Source organism: Salmo trutta, chromosome 2 (genome assembly GCF_901001165.1).
Source record: "Salmo trutta chromosome 2, fSalTru1.1, whole genome shotgun sequence".
Classification (NCBI taxonomy): Eukaryota; Metazoa; Chordata; class Actinopteri; order Salmoniformes; family Salmonidae; genus Salmo; species Salmo trutta.
In genome coordinates, this window is record NC_042958.1 from 15,949,835 (window position 1) to 15,967,670 (window position 17,836).

General features: G+C 45.0%; 1 protein-coding gene across 1 annotated transcript in view; it reads right to left on the reverse strand.

Moving 5' to 3' along the window:
- The window catches only part of cntnap2a (contactin associated protein 2a), a 109,447-nt gene that overhangs the window by 46,471 nt on the left and 45,140 nt on the right, over positions 1-17,836 (reverse strand). Inside the window, exons 10-11 of the mRNA XM_029696647.1 lie at positions 17,569-17,684; positions 17,039-17,123 (exon numbers count right to left, since the gene is read on the reverse strand). Of these exons, the coding sequence (XP_029552507.1) occupies positions 17,039-17,123; positions 17,569-17,684 (201 nt within the window). The remainder of the gene's footprint in view (positions 1-17,038; positions 17,124-17,568; positions 17,685-17,836) is intronic.

Here is a 17,836-nt window from a genome sequence, read left to right on the forward strand (position 1 = left end):
GAAATGAAGCTGTCAGTCACAGAGTTATCTAGTGACAGAAATACTGTTTTCCCCTCTGGCTTTCTCTCTCTCTCTCTCTCTCTCTCTCTCTCTGTCTCTCTCTCGTTTCTACTCCCCCGTTCTGCTTAATCCCTTGCTATGTAACCCCCCACCCCTCATTTCTCGCTCTTTCTCTTCCTCTCTTCTCTTCAGTTCAGGTCCACTTCCATCACTATCTCTCTCCCTCTCTCTCTCTCTCTCTTTGCTTGGTAGTGGCTTGTTGAAGGTCTGGACTTGCATACTAGCATGCTGGTCACACACACACACACACACACACACACACACACACACACACACACACACACACACACACACACACACACACACACACACACACACACACCACATAACACATTGAGAGTGAATGTGTGTGTAAGGCCAGCTAGTTGTGTGTTTGCAGTAATATACGAGGGACAGCAGATCAATACAGGCAGCATGCCCCATGGGCTGCCTACCTACTGGAAATACACTGGGACATGAGCAGGATGAGAGAGAATTTTTACAGTGTGTGTGTATGTATGGGTGTGTGTGTGTATGTATGGGTGTGTGTGTGTGTATGTGTGTGTGTGTTGCCACCCACTGTCATTGTGGTTAAGGACAGCAGTGTCTGAATGAGCTGGAAACAATCTTCTCTAGACGCCATTAGGGTTCTGATGGCTGGGGTCTGCTGCCTCTGACAGGTATATGAAGAGCAGGTGCAGATACCATTAAAGTTTCACTGGCCTGCCACTCCGACAGGGATACAAACATTATGGCTGCCATTACGGCTCTGATGACCTGCAGCAGCACTCTGTCTTTGTGAAAGGCTATGATCTCAGTGACAGGGATATGAACACTATGGAGGCTATTACGGCTCAATAACCTACAAATGCAGTCTGACACCCTGAAAGGCTATGATCCTCCTGACAGGGATAGGAGCACTACGGACGCCATTTTGGATCTAATTGCTTGGCTTGATCTCTATGGCAGGGAAATGAAGCTGTCAGTCACAGAGTTATCTAGTGACAGAAATACTGTTTTCCCCTCTGGCTTTCTCTCTCTCTCTCTCTCTCTCTCTCGTTTATACTCCCCCGTTCTGCTTAATCCCTTGCTATGTAACCCCCCACCCCTCATTTCTCGCTCTTTCTCTTCCTCTCTTCTCTTCAGTTTGGCTCAACTTCCATCTCTATCTCTCTCTCTCTCTCTCTCTCTATCTCTCTCTCTCTCTCTCTCTCTCTCCCTCTCTCTCTCCCTCTCTCTCTCTCTCTCTTTGCTTGGTAGTGGCTTGTTGAAGGTCTGGACTTGCATACTAGCATGCTGGTCACACACACACACACACACACACACACACACACACACACACACACACACACACACTGATAGCCATTGTAAATGACAAAGTGTGGGCTGGAGACCATAAACAACCCTAATCATCATTACCGGATGGTAATTTCTGTGTGTGTGTGTGTGTGTGTGTGTGTGTGTGTGTGTGTGTGTGTGTGTGTGTGTGTGTGTGTGTGTGTGTGTGTGTGTGTGTGTGTGTGTGTGTGTGTGTGTGTGTATGTGACAATCAGTCAGATTTAGTGTTGTACGCGTCCGGGTCAAGGCCGATGGACAGATATGTCATGACAAAATGGCTTCGTGGGGATGGTCTCATTTTTTACAACACTTTTTCATTCACTCCATCCATCCATTTAATTTGTTTATCAGGCCTGCCAGGGAGATGCGCAACACTCATCATTACAAATGAGGACAAACCAACTAAATGAAGGTGATGGCAGAGAGAGAGAGAGAGAGAGAGAGAGAGAGAGAGAGAGAGGAGAAGGCAGAGTCAGAGAGAGAGAGAAATGTGTGAGAGGGAGAGAGGGGAAGGCAGAGTCAGAGAGAGAGAGAGGAATGTGTGAGAGGGAGAGAGGGGAAGGCAGAGTCAGAGAGAGAGAGGAATGTGTGAGAGGGAGAGAGGGGAAGGCAGAGAGAAAGAGAGAGGAATGTGTGAGAGGGAGAGAGGGGTGAGGAAGAGGGTGGAAAGGGTCAGGAGTGAAAGAAAGAAAGAGATAGGGGGACAGAATATGTTGTACAACATAATTCAACCCAATCAATACGGCCAGAGTTCACTGACAGATCAACAACTGTCTCTCTGGAAGTATGGGGAGAGGTTACCAAGGTTACAGTCACCCCCCCCACTCACACACTCTCTCCATCCCTTTCACTCCCTCCCCTCTCTCCACCTCCAATCCACCTCTCTCTCTCTCTCTCTCTAGCCTGAGGAAGGGTCAGTGCAACCTTTCACTGTTCTATACTTTATGTGATGTACACAATGCACCAGCTGTTACATTCTGTATAGAATAGGGATTGTATAGAATGGAAGAATGCTATTTCATATTCTGTTCCATTATAGAGGAAGCGCTCAGAGAAATCCTATGATCCATGTGTTCTATGTGTCATTCTATGGAGGAACTGAGGCAGGTGAAGCGGGAAGGTGTTTTACTAAGACATTATATACACCACACACACACACACACACACACACACACACACACACACACACACACACACACACACACACACACACACACACACGTTATGTTCTATCCTCGTGGGGACCTAAAATGTATTTCCATTAAAAATCCTATTTTCCCTAACCTCTAACCTAACCCTAACTACAACGCTAATCCTAACCTTAACCCTAACCTTAACCCGTTACCATAACCCAAACCCTAAACCTAAACCTAACCACTAACCCCTAACCCTTACCTTCATTCTTTACCTTAAATAAAGGTAAAATAAATAACATTTTAACCCCCCCCCACACACACACCCTTCAGCTTGACAGCATGACTTTAGCAACCCCATCAGTAGCCAAACTCCCATATGTATTTATTAGCTGGAGAACTGCACTCTGGGCCTGTTCTTTTCTAAATGCTGTTATGATCTTAAACATCTGTTCAAATTAATGAAAACAACATGATTAAGACATGGTTCTCAGATAATTATAAATCTAAATAAAGACGATCCAAAAACACCAAAGTATAGTAAGTCTTGTTCTGTTAGATGCACACACCACCCGCTTCTCTCCTCTTCTCCATTTCCCGCAGGTTAACATTTATTCTAATGAGTCTTCAAGCTTGAAGTTGTATTAGTTGTATGTACAGGATACACATGGTATACAACATCCAACCAAATGCTTACTTGCATGTTCCTTCTTGACAATGCAACAACAATAGGAAATAATACAAGATAAGAATACGAACATAAAGTAAATGGTAGTAGAAAATAATATATTTCTTTAGTATAGTACAGGTAGGCACAATTTATACTACAATATTTACACATGTACAGTGAGGGAAAAAAGTATTTGATCCCCTGCTGATTTTGTACGTTGGCCCACTGACAAAGAAATTATCAGTCTATAATTTTAATGGTAGGTTTATTTGAACAGTGAGAGACAGAATAACAACAAAACAATCCAGAAAAACGCATGTCAAAAATGTTATAAATTGATTTGCATTTTAATGAGGGAAATAAGTATTTGACCCCTCTGCAAAACATGACTTAGTACTTGGTGGCAAAACCCTTACTGACAATCACAGAGGTCAGACGTTTCTTGTAGTTGGCCACAAGGTTTGCACACATCTCAGGAGGGATTTTGTCCCACTCCTCTTTGCAGATCTTCTCCAAGTCATTAAGGTTTCGAGGCTGACGTTTGGTAACTCGAACCTTCAGCTCCCTCCACAGATTTTCTATGGGATTAAGGTCTGGAGACTGGCTAGGCCACTCCAGGACCTTAATGTGCTTCTTCTTGAGCCACTCCTTTGTTGCCTTGGCTCTGTGTTTTGGGTCATTGTCATGCTGGAATACCCATTCATGACCCATTTTCAATGCCCTGGCTGAGGGAAGGAGGTTCTCACCCAAGATTTGATGGTACATGGCCCCGTCCATCGTCCCTTTGATGCGGTGAAGTTGTCCTGTCCCCTTAGCAGAAAAACACCCCCAAAGCATAATGTTTCCACCTCCATGTTTGACGGTGGGGATGGTGTTCTTGGGGTCATAGGCAGCATTCGTCCTCCTCCAAACACGGCGAGTTGAGTTGATGCCAAAGAGCTCCATTTTGGTCTCATCTGACCACAACACTTTCACCAGTTGTCCTCTGAATTATTCAGATGTTCATTGGCAAACTTCAGATGGGCATGTATATGTGCTTTCTTGAGCAGGGGGACCTTGCGGGCGCTGCAGGATTTCAGTCCTTCACGGCGTAGTGTGTTACCAATTGTTTTCTTGGTGACTATGGTCCCAGCTGCCTTGAGATCATTGACAAGATCCTCCCGTGTAATTCTGGACTGATTCCTCACCGTTCTCATGATCATTGCAACTCCACGAGGTGAGATCTTGCATGGAGCCCCAGGCCGAGGGAGATTGACAGTTATTTTGTGTTTCTTCCATTTGCGAATAATCGCACCAACTGTTGTCACCTTCTCACCAAGCTGCTTGGTGATGGTCTTGTAGCCCATTTCAGTCTTGTGTAGGTCTACAATCTTGTCCCTGACATCCTTGGAGAGCTCTTTGGTCTTGGCCATGGTGAATTTGGAATCTGATTGATTGATTGCTTCTGTGGACAGGTGTCTTTTATACAGGTAACAAACTGAGATTAGGAGCACTCCCTTTAAGAGTGTGCTCCTAATCTCAGCTCGTTACCTGTATAAAAGACACCTGGGAGCCAGAAATCTTTCTGATTGAGAGGGGTCAAATACTTATTTCCCTCATTAAAATGCAAATCAATTTCTAACCTTTTTGACGTGCGTTTTTCTGGATTTTTTTGTTGTTATTCTGTCTCTCACTGTTCAAATAAACCTACCATTAAAATTATAGACTGATCATTTCTTTGTCAGTGGGCAAATGTACAAAATCAGCAGGGGATCAAATACTTTTTTCCCTCACTGTATCAGGATGGGGGGAATTGGTTGGCAAGTGTTTAAATTGCTCTGATTCTATCTGCCCGACGAGAAGGGAGTGAACAGCTCGTGGCTGGGTTGTGTGAGGTCCTTAATGATGTTGGGGGACTTCCTCAGGTTCAGCTTCAAGTACAGTAGATGTCCTGGATGGATGGGAACACGGCCCCAGTGATGTATTGGATGGAACAATAGTATTGAATGTTGATCGGTTTACGCTAGATGGGACAGCTTTAAAGTCAAAATTGGCTATATCGTAAAAATTCATGAAAACAAAAGTTTGCAGTGTGGTTAAGTTTAGGGTTAAGGTTAGGGTTAGATTTCAAATAAGATTTCATGACTTTGTGGCTGTACCAGCTAGTGACCACTCTGCAGAGCTAGCTCCAAAACATGAGTCATCTCAATGAATGCAAACCTGTCTGTTTTCCCTCACTCCTTCACAAGCGGAAAAGACAGGGGGCTTATTGAGATGAAGTATGGGGAATTGGGGGAGACAGGGTGAGGACTGCCAGCCTCCCTATCCCTGGAGCTTCACTGAGGCTAACCCAGCTAGCAACCGGCATTGATCGCTGAGAGGAAGAGAGAGAGAGAGCGTTATTTCACCTTCTTTCTTTTTTGCAATTCATCAACCTCTCCCACCTCAGATGAAAATGGTTTTGCACCTCACACACACACACACACACACACACACACACACACACACACACACACACACACACACACACACACACACACACACACACACACACACACACACGCTTGTGCATAGGTCATGCTGTGAGTCTAATCTGAGTCTTTAGCCCCCCCACACGGCGCCAGTCTCCCATATCTGGATTATGATAATTTCACAACTGATGGATGAAGGAGTCTTGGATGAAGTATGTGTGTGTGTGTGTGTGTGTGTGTGTGTGTGTGTGTGTGTGTGTGTGTGTGTGTGTGTGTGTGTGTGTGTGTGTGTGTGTGTGTGTGTGCGTATGTGTGTGTGTGTGTGTGTGTGTGCGTGTGCGTATGTGTGTGTGTGTGTGTGTTGGGGGGATATGATAATTCCATAACTGATATGGATGAAGCAGTTAGGAGGCTATTTCAGTAAAGCGCAGAGGCTCGGTACCCTGTAGAGAGTTGTGTCAGCAGGAGCAGAGAGTACACACACACACACACACACGTACAAAGCCATGTACGCACGTAAACATTCACCCCCCTATGCACGCACACAATCTTCTATCCTTCGTTCTCCACAGAGGTTGTTTGAAGCGGGTCAAAAAGCTTAGCTCTGTAGTGAATATCAAAACCTATTGTAGAGGAAGGGTAGCTCAGGAACTGTTTCGGTGGCAGCAACAATTTAAACCATCACTTCACATCCAGCCAGAACCCATTGTAAATGACACAGTAGCATTTCGCAATCATTTATTTGTGAGTGAAACTGCGTGCTATTTTCCACTCCACAAGGCACAAAACCACTCTGTTCTCCCTATGCTACAGCTGCTGTGGAGACTCAAATGACCAAAAATAGGGGAACAATCGTTTTATAATGTAGTATTCTTTCTGGCGTCTGTAAAAATAAAACTATCTAAACTATAAAACAAAAACAAGTACACCAATGTAATGGGTCAGAAAATAAGGGAACAACTCATTATGGCCAGCTCTCATCCAGGCAGCTCTATTCCAGACAGCTCTATTCCAGACAGCTCTCATCCAGGCAGCTCTATTCCAGACAGCTCTATTCCAGACAGCTCTCATCCAGGCAGCTCTATTCCAGACAGCTCTATTCCAGACAGCTCTATTCCAGACAGCTCTCATCCAGGCAGCTCTATTCCAGACAGCTCTATTCCAGGCAGCTCTATTCCAGGCAGCTCTATTCCAGACAGCTCTATTCCAGACAGCTCTATTCCAGACAGCTCTCATCCAGGCAGCTCTATTCCAGGCAGCTCTATTCCAGACAGCTCTATTCCAGGCAGCTCTCATCCAGGCAGCTCTATTCCAGACAGCTCTATTCCAGACAGCTCTCATCCAGGCAGCTCTATTCCAGACAGCTCTATTCCAGACAGCTCTCATCCAGGCAGCTCTATTCCAGACAGCTCTATTCCAGGCAGCTCATCCAGGCAGCTCTATTCCAGACAGCTCTCATCTAGGCAGCTCTCATCCAGGCAGCTCTATTCCAGACAGAATCTCATCCAGGCAGCTCTATTCCAGACAGCTCTCATCCAGGCAGCTCTATTCCAGGCAGCTCTCATCCAGGCAGCTCTATTCCAGGCAGCTCTATTCCAGGCAGCTCTATTCCAGACAGCTCTCATCCAGGCAGCTCTATTCCAGGCAGCTCTATTCCAGGCAGCTCTATTCCAGGCAGCTCTATTCCAGACAGCTCTCATCCAGGCAGCTCTATTCCAGGCAGCTCTATTCCAGACAGCTCTCATCCAGGCAGCTCTATTCCAGGAAGCTCTATTCCAGACAGCTCTCATCCAGGCAGCTCAATTCCAGACAGCTCTATTCCAGGCAGCTCTATTCCAGACAGCTCTATTCCAGGCAACTCTCATCCAGGCAGCTCTATTCCAGACAGCTCTCATCCAGGCAGCTCTATTCCAGGAAGCTCTATTCCAGACAGCTCTTTTCCAGACAGCTCTCTTCCAGGCAGCTCTATTCCAGGCAGCTCTCTTCCAGACAGCTCTTTTCCAGACAGCTCTTTTCCAGACAGCTCTCTTCCAGACAGCTCTATTCAAAACAGCTCTATTCCAGCCTGCTTTATTCCAGCCTGCTCTATTCCAGCCTGCTCTATTCCAGGCAGCTCTATTCCAGACAGCTCTCATCCAGGAAGCTCTATTCCAGACAGCTCTCATCCAGGCAGCTCTATTCCAGACAGCTCTATTCCAGGCAGCTCATCCAGGCAGCTCTATTCCAGACAGCTCTCATCTAGGCAGCTCTCATCCAGGCAGCTCTATTCCAGACAGAATCTCATCCAGGCAGCTCTATTCCAGACAGCTCTCATCCAGGCAGCTCTATTCCAGGCAGCTCTCATCCAGGCAGCTCTATTCCAGGCAGCTCTATTCCAGGCAGCTCTATTCCAGACAGCTCTCATCCTGGCAGCTCTATTCCAGGCAGCTCTATTCCAGGCAGCTCTATTCCAGACAGCTCTATTCCAGACAGCTCTCATCCAGGCAGCTCTATTCCAGGCAGCTCTATTCCAGACAGCTCTCATCCAGGCAGCTCTATTCCAGGCAGCTCTATTCCAGACAGCTCTCATCCAGGCAGCTCTATTCCAGGAAGCTCTATTCCAGACAGCTCTCATCCAGGCAGCTCTATTCCAGACAGCTCTATTCCAGGCAGCTCTATTCCAGACAGCTCTATTCCAGGCAACTCTCATCCAGGCAGCTCTATTCCAGACAGCTCTCATCCAGGCAGCTCTATTCCAGGAAGCTCTATTCCAGACAGCTCTTTTCCAGACAGCTCTCTTCCAGACAGCTCTATTCCAGGCAGCTCTCTTCCAGACAGCTCTTTTCCAGACAGCTCTTTTCCAGACAGCTCTCTTCCAGACAGCTCTATTCAAAACAGCTCTATTCCAGCCTGCTTTATTCCAGCCTGCTCTATTCCAGCCTGCTCTATTCCAGGCAGCTCTATTCCAGACAGCTCTCATCCAGGAAGCTCTATTCCAGACAGCTCTCATCCAGGCAGCTCTATTCCAGAAAGCTCTCATCCAGGCAGCTCTCATCCAGGCAGCTCTATTCCAAACAGCTCTATTCCAGACAGCTCTTTTCCAGACAGCTCTTTTCCAGACAGCTCTATTCCAGACAGCTCTATTCCAGACAGCTCCCCTCCAGGCAGCTCTCATCCAGACAGCTCTATTCCAGGCAGCTCTCATCCATGCAGCTCTATTCCAGGAAGCTCTATTCTAGACAGCTCTTTTCCAGACAGCTCTCATCCAGGCAGCTCTATTCCAGACAGCTCTTTTCCAGACAGCTCTTTTCCAGACAGCTCTCTTCCAGACAGCTCTATTCAAAACAGCTCTATTCCAGCCTGCTTTATTCCAGCCTGCTCTATTCCAGACTGCTCTATTCCAGACTGCTCTCTCCCAGGCAGCTTTATTCCTTCCCCTCTATCCACAGCATCTGCTCTCTAGATCCCTGGATTCTGAGAGAGAATGTATCAATCAATTCTGTCTCTTACTTTACCCTGACTTAGCCTTATATTATTCTGCTTCTCACTGTTCTGCATCTCAGCATTACTATTCACACCAACACACCTCCTTGGAATGACATACTTTAGAAACCCTTACAGAAAATCCCATCTAACATTTTCAATTTTCAATCCAGACTCAACTGAATGGTACAGCAACCCTGATCATTGGTTAAATAGAGAGAGGGAGTGAGAGAGAGAGGGAGGGAGGGAGGGAAAGTAGATTACTTCCCACTGGCCACAGACGTAATTTCAACATCTAGTTTTGATTTGCATTTGGTTGAGTTGTCAACTAACCTAAATTCAACATAAATATATATATATATATATTTTTAGGATAAACGTTGGGTGATGACTTTTTGCAAATCCAATCAGTTTTCCACGTTGATTCAACATCATCACATTTAGGGCTCTATTTTCGACTGGTGCTAAGGAGGTGCAACTGTCAAATGTACGTTAGTTTTACATTTTGTCATGTAAAAACTGGCGCACTGGCATCTTCCAGCCCTAATGCCAGGTTCGTCAATTTACCTGTCTAACATCAGCTTGGTGCACTGAGGGGAGGGGTGGCAATATTTGAGGTGTGTCCTTAAAAACAAGCGCAAAAGTGACAATTCCATGCAGCCCTAATGGGAAGTGTTAAGACCACCAAAAAGCAGGTCTTAACGATAATGCAGTTGATCATTTCATGGATTTTGAGAGTGGAAGCGCAGCCTATCCAGCCTTAACGCACAGTGTCCATCATGGAACCAGAGATGTGCCTTGTGACAATAAATCTCATAATTAGGAACAAAAAAAAACATTGGTTTCCCCCCATTTCGTTTAATTTGATTAAAAACCCAGCATAGCCTCTCCTCCCCTTAATCAAGGCCGGTGAAGCAGCATCACATGTGTACATCATTATCCTGGCCATTAGCCAAGTACCATGAATAAAGGGATTTTAATAAATGGTCTACTGAGAGTGCTTTGAAATATTTTGGAGGTTTTTGATGTCATGACTTTTCATCATTCACAATTCACATACCTGCAAACTTAATTTCGCTTGTTTCGGTAGGTTATCCATCTTAATTTTCAAAGAACGCCACTTGTCCGATTACATAAGACACGCTCCTCCAAACTATTCAGTTCTCCTATAATGCCATATCAATGGCAGATGTTTTTTTATAATCTGCCTCTCACATAGCCAAAGATACAATTGACAGGAGCCTAGCATTTTTTTATTTTATGTATTTTTATTAAAAACATTCTGTATATACTTGCAGTGAAGCCGCTCAACAACTACATTACATTAGTCATCTAACAGACTCCCATCCAGAGCAACACACAGAAGCAACCAGAGTCAACACCCGGCTCAAGGGCACGTCGACAGATCTCCCACAAGGTCAAAAATGTGGACACGAACCAGCAATCCATCAGCCACCAGCCCAAGCTCCCAACCTCCAAGATCCCCCCCACATTCCTCCATGAGCTGCCCCTCAACCATCCAATACCCCCCCACATTCCCCCAATGAGCTGCCCCTCAACCATCCAATACCCCCCCACATTCCCCCAATGAGCTGCCCCTCAACCATCCAATACCCCCCCACATTCCCCCATGAGCTGCCCCTCAACCATCCAATACCCCCCCACATTCGCCCATGAGCTGCCCCTCAACCATCCAATACCCCCACATTCCCCCATGAGCTGCCCCTCAACCATCCAATACCCCCCCACATTCCCCCAATGAGCTGCCCCTCAACTATCCAATACCCCCGCACATTCCCCCATGAGCTGCACCTCAACCATCCAATACCCCCCCACATTCCCCCAATGAGCTGCACCTCAACCATCCAATACCCCCCACATTCCCCCATGAGCTGCACCTCAACCATCCAATACCCCCCCACATTCCCCCAATGAGCTGCCCCTCAACCATCCAATACCCCCCCACATTCCCCCAATGAGCTGCACCTCAACCATCCAATACCCCCCCACATTCCCCCAATGAGCTGCCCCTCAACCATCCAATACCCCCCCACATTCCCCCAATGAGCTGCACCTCAACCATCCAATACCCCCCCACATTCCCCCAATGAGCTGCCCCTCAACTATCCAATACCCCCCCACATTCCCCCATGAGCTGCACCTCAACCATCCAAACCCCCCCACATTCCCCCAATGAGCTGCACCTCAACCATCCAATACCCCCCCACATTCCCCCATGAGCTGCACCTCAACCATCCAATACCCCCCCACATTCCCCCAATGAGCTGCCCCTCAACCATCCATACCCCCCACATTCCCCCAATGAGCTGCACCTCAACCATCCAATACCCCCCCACATTCCCCCATGAGCTGCCCCTCAACTATCCAATACCCCCCCACATTCCCCCAATGAGCTGCACCTCAACAATCCAATACCCCACCACATTCCCCCAATGAGCTGCACCTCAACCATCCAATACCCCCCCACATTCCCCCATGAGCTGCCCCTCAACCATCCAATACCCCCCCACATTCCCCCAATGAGCTGCCCCTCAACCATCCAACACCCCCCCACATTCCCCCAATGAGCTGCACCTCAACCATCCAATACCCCCCACATTCCCCCAATGAGCTGCCCCTCAACCATCCAATAAACCCCACAGCCCGCCCCGCAGAAAAAAAAATATATATCATTCCATTCCCCACACCCAAGACCCCCCCCCCCCCCACAATTCACCAACAACCAACAAAATGAACAAAACAGAAAAAAGACAAAGACAACAGAAAACAGAAAACAACAATGCAAAAAAAACAAAAGACATCAAGGACAACAAAAATCATAACAGCAACGCCAACTGAATATGTTTGAGTGCATGTATGGCACTATTTACATGTGTGTGTGTCCGTGTATGTGCACGTGTGCAGTTGAATGAGTGTGTGTATATGCATGTGTACAAACACCTGCACGGCATCAGCCTCAGGCAAACCGGGATTAGCTGTAACAACATTGCCCCTCTGTGTCATTAAAACTTACTTTTTGTTGTTTTATTTTTTTAACTTTTATCTTTGACTGTTATTCTATCCCCTGCCCGCAACTCCACTCCCACTTATCTCCAATTCCACATCCCAACCCTCAGCTTCCCTCAGCCCATCCCACCTATCTCTGCTGGCCCCACTCTTTCCGGATTTCTGTGCACCATATATCTTTCAACTGTGCTGTGATATTTAACATATATTTTCAATCTATATATTCGAATAGAATCCACAGATTGCGAGTTAAAGATAAATACTTTTACTAAAAGTATTAGTATTGTAATGTGGTCTGTGTGTAGCTTGTGTAGAGGAGTCAGGCGCAGGACAGCAGATATGAGTAAATAAACGTAATTTACTCAAAATAGACAAATATAATACAATAAAGCAAGTCCACATAATGGACCGTCTTACATACAAACAATTACTCACAAACAAACATGGGGGAACCGAGGGTTAAATAATGAACAAGTATTTGGGGGATTGAAACTAGGTGTGTAAGACAAAGAGAAAACAAAAGGAAAATTAAAAGTGGATCGGCGATGGCTAGAAGGCCGGTGACGTTGACCACCGAATGCTGCCCGAACAAGGAGAGGGACCGACTTCGGCGGAAGTCGTGACAAGTATATTAGTAATTGACTGACGCGGTCTCTCCAGATCTCCCATCAGTACTATTTCTAGGGCCAATTTTAGATCAATGTTATGCATTTTCAACCATTCCTGAACCCAGAAACAGGCTACCTGAGGGCAATACCAAAATAAATGGTCTATTGATTCTGTATCCTCCCCAAAAAATCTGCAGAGCTTCGATGATTGTATGCCCCAAATATTCAACATTTTGTTGGTGGCAAAAATTCTATATAATAATTTTTGCTAAAAAGCATGAAGTCTTGAATCTTGTGTCATTTTATATACAGTTGAAGTCGGAAGTTTACATATACTTAGGTTGGAGTCATTAAAACTCGTTTTTCAACCACTCCACAAATTTTTTGTTAACACACTACAGTTTTGGCAAATCGGTTAGGACATCTACTTTGTGCATGACACAAGTCATTTTTACAACAATTGTTTACATACAGATTTTTTCACTTAAAATTCACTGTATCACAATTCCAGTGGGTCAGAAGTTTACATACACTAAGTTGACTGTGCCTTGAAACAGCTTGGAAAATTTCCGAAAATTATGTCATGGCTTTACAAGCTTCTGATAGGCTAATTTACATAATTTGAGTCAATTGGAAGTGTACCTGTGGATATATTTCAAGGCCTACCTTCAAACTCAGTGCCTCTTTGCTTGACATCATGGGAAAATCAAAAGAAATCAGCCAAGACCTCAGAAAACAAATTGGAGACCTCATCAAGTCTGGTTCATCCTTGGGAGCAATTTCCAAACGCCTGAAAGTACCACGTTCATCTGTACAAACAATAGTACGCAAGTATAAACACCATGGGACCACGCAGCCGTCATACCGCTCAGGAAAGAGACACGTTCTGTCTCCTAGAGATGGACGTACTTTGGTGCGAAAAGTGCAAATCAATCCCAGAACAACTGCAAAGAACCTTGTGAAGATGCTGGAGGAAATAGGTACAAAAGTATCTATATCCACAGTAAAACAAGTCCCATCTCGACATAACCTGAAAGGCCGCTCAGCGAGGAAGAAGCTACTGCTCCAAAACCACCATAAAAAAGCCAGACTACGGTTTGCAACTGCACATGGGGACAAAGATCTTACTTTTGGAGAAATGTCCTCTGGTCTGCTGAAACAAAAATGGAACTGTTTGGCCGTAATGACCATCATTATGTTTGGTCATTATGCCGTGTTCTTCGGCTTGCAAGCCAAAGAACACCATCCCAACCGTGAAGCACGGGGGTGGCAGCATCATGTTGTGGGGAGCTTTGCTGCAGGAGTGACTGGTGCACTTCACAAAATAGATGGCATCATGAGGCGGGAAAATTATGTGGATATATTGAAGCAACATCTCAAGACATCAGTCACGAAGTTAAAGCTTGGTTGCAAATGGGTCTTCCAAATGGACATTGACCCCAAGCATACTTCCAAAGTTGTGGCAAAATGGCATAAGGACAACAAAGTCAAGGTATTGGAGTGGTCATCACAAAGCCTTGACCTCAATCCTATCGGAAATTTGTGGGCAGAACTGAAAAAGCGTGCGCAAGCAAGGAGGCCTACAAACCTGACTCAGTTACACCAGCTCTGTCAGGAGGAATGGGTCAAAATTCACCCAACTTATTGTAGGAAGCTTGTGGAAGGCTACCCGAAACGTTTGACCCAAGTTAAACAATTTAAAGGCAATGCTACCAAATACCAATTGTGTGTATGTAAACATCTGACCCACTGGGAATGTGATGAAAGAAATAAAAGCTGAAATAAATCATTCTCTCAACTATTATTCTGACATTTAACATTCTTAAAATAAAGTGGTGATCCTAACTGACCATAGACAGGCAATTTTTACTCAGATTAAATATCAGGAATTGTGAAAAACTGAGTTTAAATGTATTTGGCTAAGGTGTATGTAAACTTCCGACTTCAACTGTATCTTCCTGGTGACTCTCAAAAAATGTGGCTAGACCACAAACCCAAGGTTGGTTTTCTCCAGGCAAAGACCTTGCCGTCGCTGTAGTCTACTTCATCTCTTCTAAATGTCCTTAGCTTGTCTTGCTTCAATGTCAGAGTGAATGTGTCTATTTTCTCTTTCAAGATCTCATCACATTGTGCTTTGTTAGGATTGTCACTGTGTTCTGTAATTTTCCTTTGTACTTCATCAATTTCTGTTGTCTGTCCTTTTTAGATTATTCTATTAGAAGTAGCATTAGGTCAAAAGAACACTTGTTGAGAATAGCCTCCCATGTATCTCTAAATTCAGTTGTACCTTGTGCTCCATTAGCTGGAAATTTCGTATTACGGAGTCCTCTGGGGATTAGGCCTTTCCTCCAATAGTCAGACAAGGTGATAGGATTGAGGTCAAATTTGGTGTCTTTCTCCATAAGCTGTTGCAAGTCTCTGTAAGTCTTGTTTAATTCCATTCCAGTATTCTCTGTTTCTGTCATCTCATCTAGCAATGAGGTAGTGGTAATAATCCTTTGGCCCTCTTCATTGGAATAGGAACATCTTGTAGCCTCTTGGGTAAAATCCATAGTATGAATTGTAAAATGTCCCCACAGAAAAAGATGACTGTGGAGCTGCTTCCTCTGAGCACTACCCAAGTGCTCTGATTAAATTGTAGAAACAAAGGAGGAAGGGAAGCACTGCTGAGGTACACAATAGTCGATTTTAGTAGACAGAAGGTGCTCTTTGGTAAAATGGGTAAATTGGTAATCAAAAAGAAAAGAGGACCAAGGCACTCTTCATATAATGAATTAAAATGCCTTCATTTGTATGGCATGCTCAATGGAAACAAAGTTTTACAACTCTGACGCGTTTCGGCTGCATGGCCGTCAGGGAGCACAAAGATATGATAATACAATGCCCTCTTTTGAACAGCTTTTTCCAATCAGCCCTGATTTGAAGAGGGAGTGGTTCCAGAATTCATTGGACACCTAGTAAGCAATACTATACACATTCAAAAGTGAAATACTGTAGATATGTTATCAAAAATGCAACTGGAAGTTTTTGCTCTGTGGGTTCGGGTTATACATCACATATGTTCTTTCCTGACTTCCACAGAAGTGTTGTTGCTAATGTTGTTGTGTGCCTTGAAAGACACAACACATCATGTCCCACTTAAAGGAATTTTATAGCTGGTTGAAAGAACACAAACACAGACAGACAATATTACTCTGTTAAAAATCATGGTTCAACCTTGCGGAAATGTTAACCGAGCTGTGTTTGTACTTAGATAAACAGTTCCTACTCAGACAAAAGCTAACAGACAGGAGTGTGTGTGTGTGTGTGGGGGGGGGGGGGGGGGGGGGATCAGAGAGTTACATACAGTGTGAGAGAAAAGCAAGAGAGAGACTTTTCATCCCACTCCCACACACTGCCATTATGTATCAGTCCTTCTCTTCCATCATCTAATCTTTAGTTTCCTTCTTCCTGACACACTGCCATTATGTATCAGTCCTTCTCTTCCATCATCTAATCTTTAGTTTCCTTCTTCCTGACACACTGCCATTATGTATCAGTCCTTCTCTTCCATCATCTAATCTTTAGTTTCCTTCTTCCTGACACACTGCCATTATGTATCAGTCCTTCTCTTCCATCATCTAATCTTTAGTTTCCTTCTTCCTGACACACTGCCATTATGTATCAGTCCTTCTCTTCCATCATCTAATCTTTAGTTTCCTTCTTCCTGACACACTGCCATTATGTATCAGTCCTTCTCTTCCATCATCTAATCTTTAGTTTCCTTCTTCCTGACACACTGAACATCTCATCTCCCACTAATTTCATTGATGTCCTCAGCCTCGGCTGGGCTCTTCTTTAAATAACACAGTGAGAGACAGACAGGGCCTTGAGCATATTTCATTACATGAGAATATTTTAATGTTGGAATTCATCTTGGAGTCCAGCAGGGCAGAAAACTGAAGCAACCTTCAACAAAAGCCTTGGTTTGTCGAACATTAAAGTGCAGAAAGACGGATAGGATAATCAGATGTTAATTAGCGGGTTGTCTAAAGGGGTGACAATCTAACAGAGAAACACCACTCCCTCTCACTACCCAGATGACCCCACTACATAAGTGAGGACGAACACACAGCAGACTGATAGTTGAGCCCAAGCAGTAGAAGAAGAACAAGTAGAGAAGACAAGAACACTGCAGTAGAAGAAGACAAGAGCACTGCAGTAGAGAAGACAAGAACACTGCAGTAGAAGAAGAACAAGTAGAGAAGACAAGAACACTGCAGTAGAGAAGACAAGAGCACTGCAGTAGAGACGAATAGAACACTGTGTTACCGGGTGTGTTGAGCAGTCGGGACATGAGGCAGCCGTACGACACGTGTTGTTCACAGTGTTCTGCACTGGTGGTAATAGCTGTGACCTGTTACAAACACATGCACACACACGCATGTATACACACAGACACATTCACACACAGTCACACACACACACACACACACACACACACACACACACACACACACACACACACACACACACACACACACACACACACACACACACACACACACACACACACACACACACACACACACACACACACACACACACACACACACACACACACACACACACACACAAGTCAGGAGTCAATGAAAATGGCCGCGAAGTTAAAGAGTGCACAGGAAAGAAAAAGAGAGTAGGGTGGGATGAAATACTTAACTGAAAGACACAATGAACAGCCATTGAATTGTGTGTGTTTTGTTTGTGTGTCTGCGTGTACAGTATGTGTTGTGTGTGTGTGTGTGTGTGTGTGTGTGTGTGTGTGTGTGTGTGTGTGTGTGTGTGTGTGTGTGTGTGTGTACCTGTTCCATAGAAGCACTGTAGTTGAGTTGCAGCACAGTGCGTCTCTCTCTGCTAGACCCGGTCACTGAGGTCTGGGCTGGTAGATTATTTACCACAGTAGTCCACACCTTGTCTTCTGAGAGAGAGAAAGAAAGAGAGAGAGTCAGAGAGAGAGAGAGAAAGTAGAGAGAGCGACAAAGAGAGATAGGGAGAGAGAGAAAGAGAGAGAGGGAGAGAGAGAAAGAGAGAGAGGGAAAGAGAGAAAGAGAGAGAGGGAAAGAGAGAAAA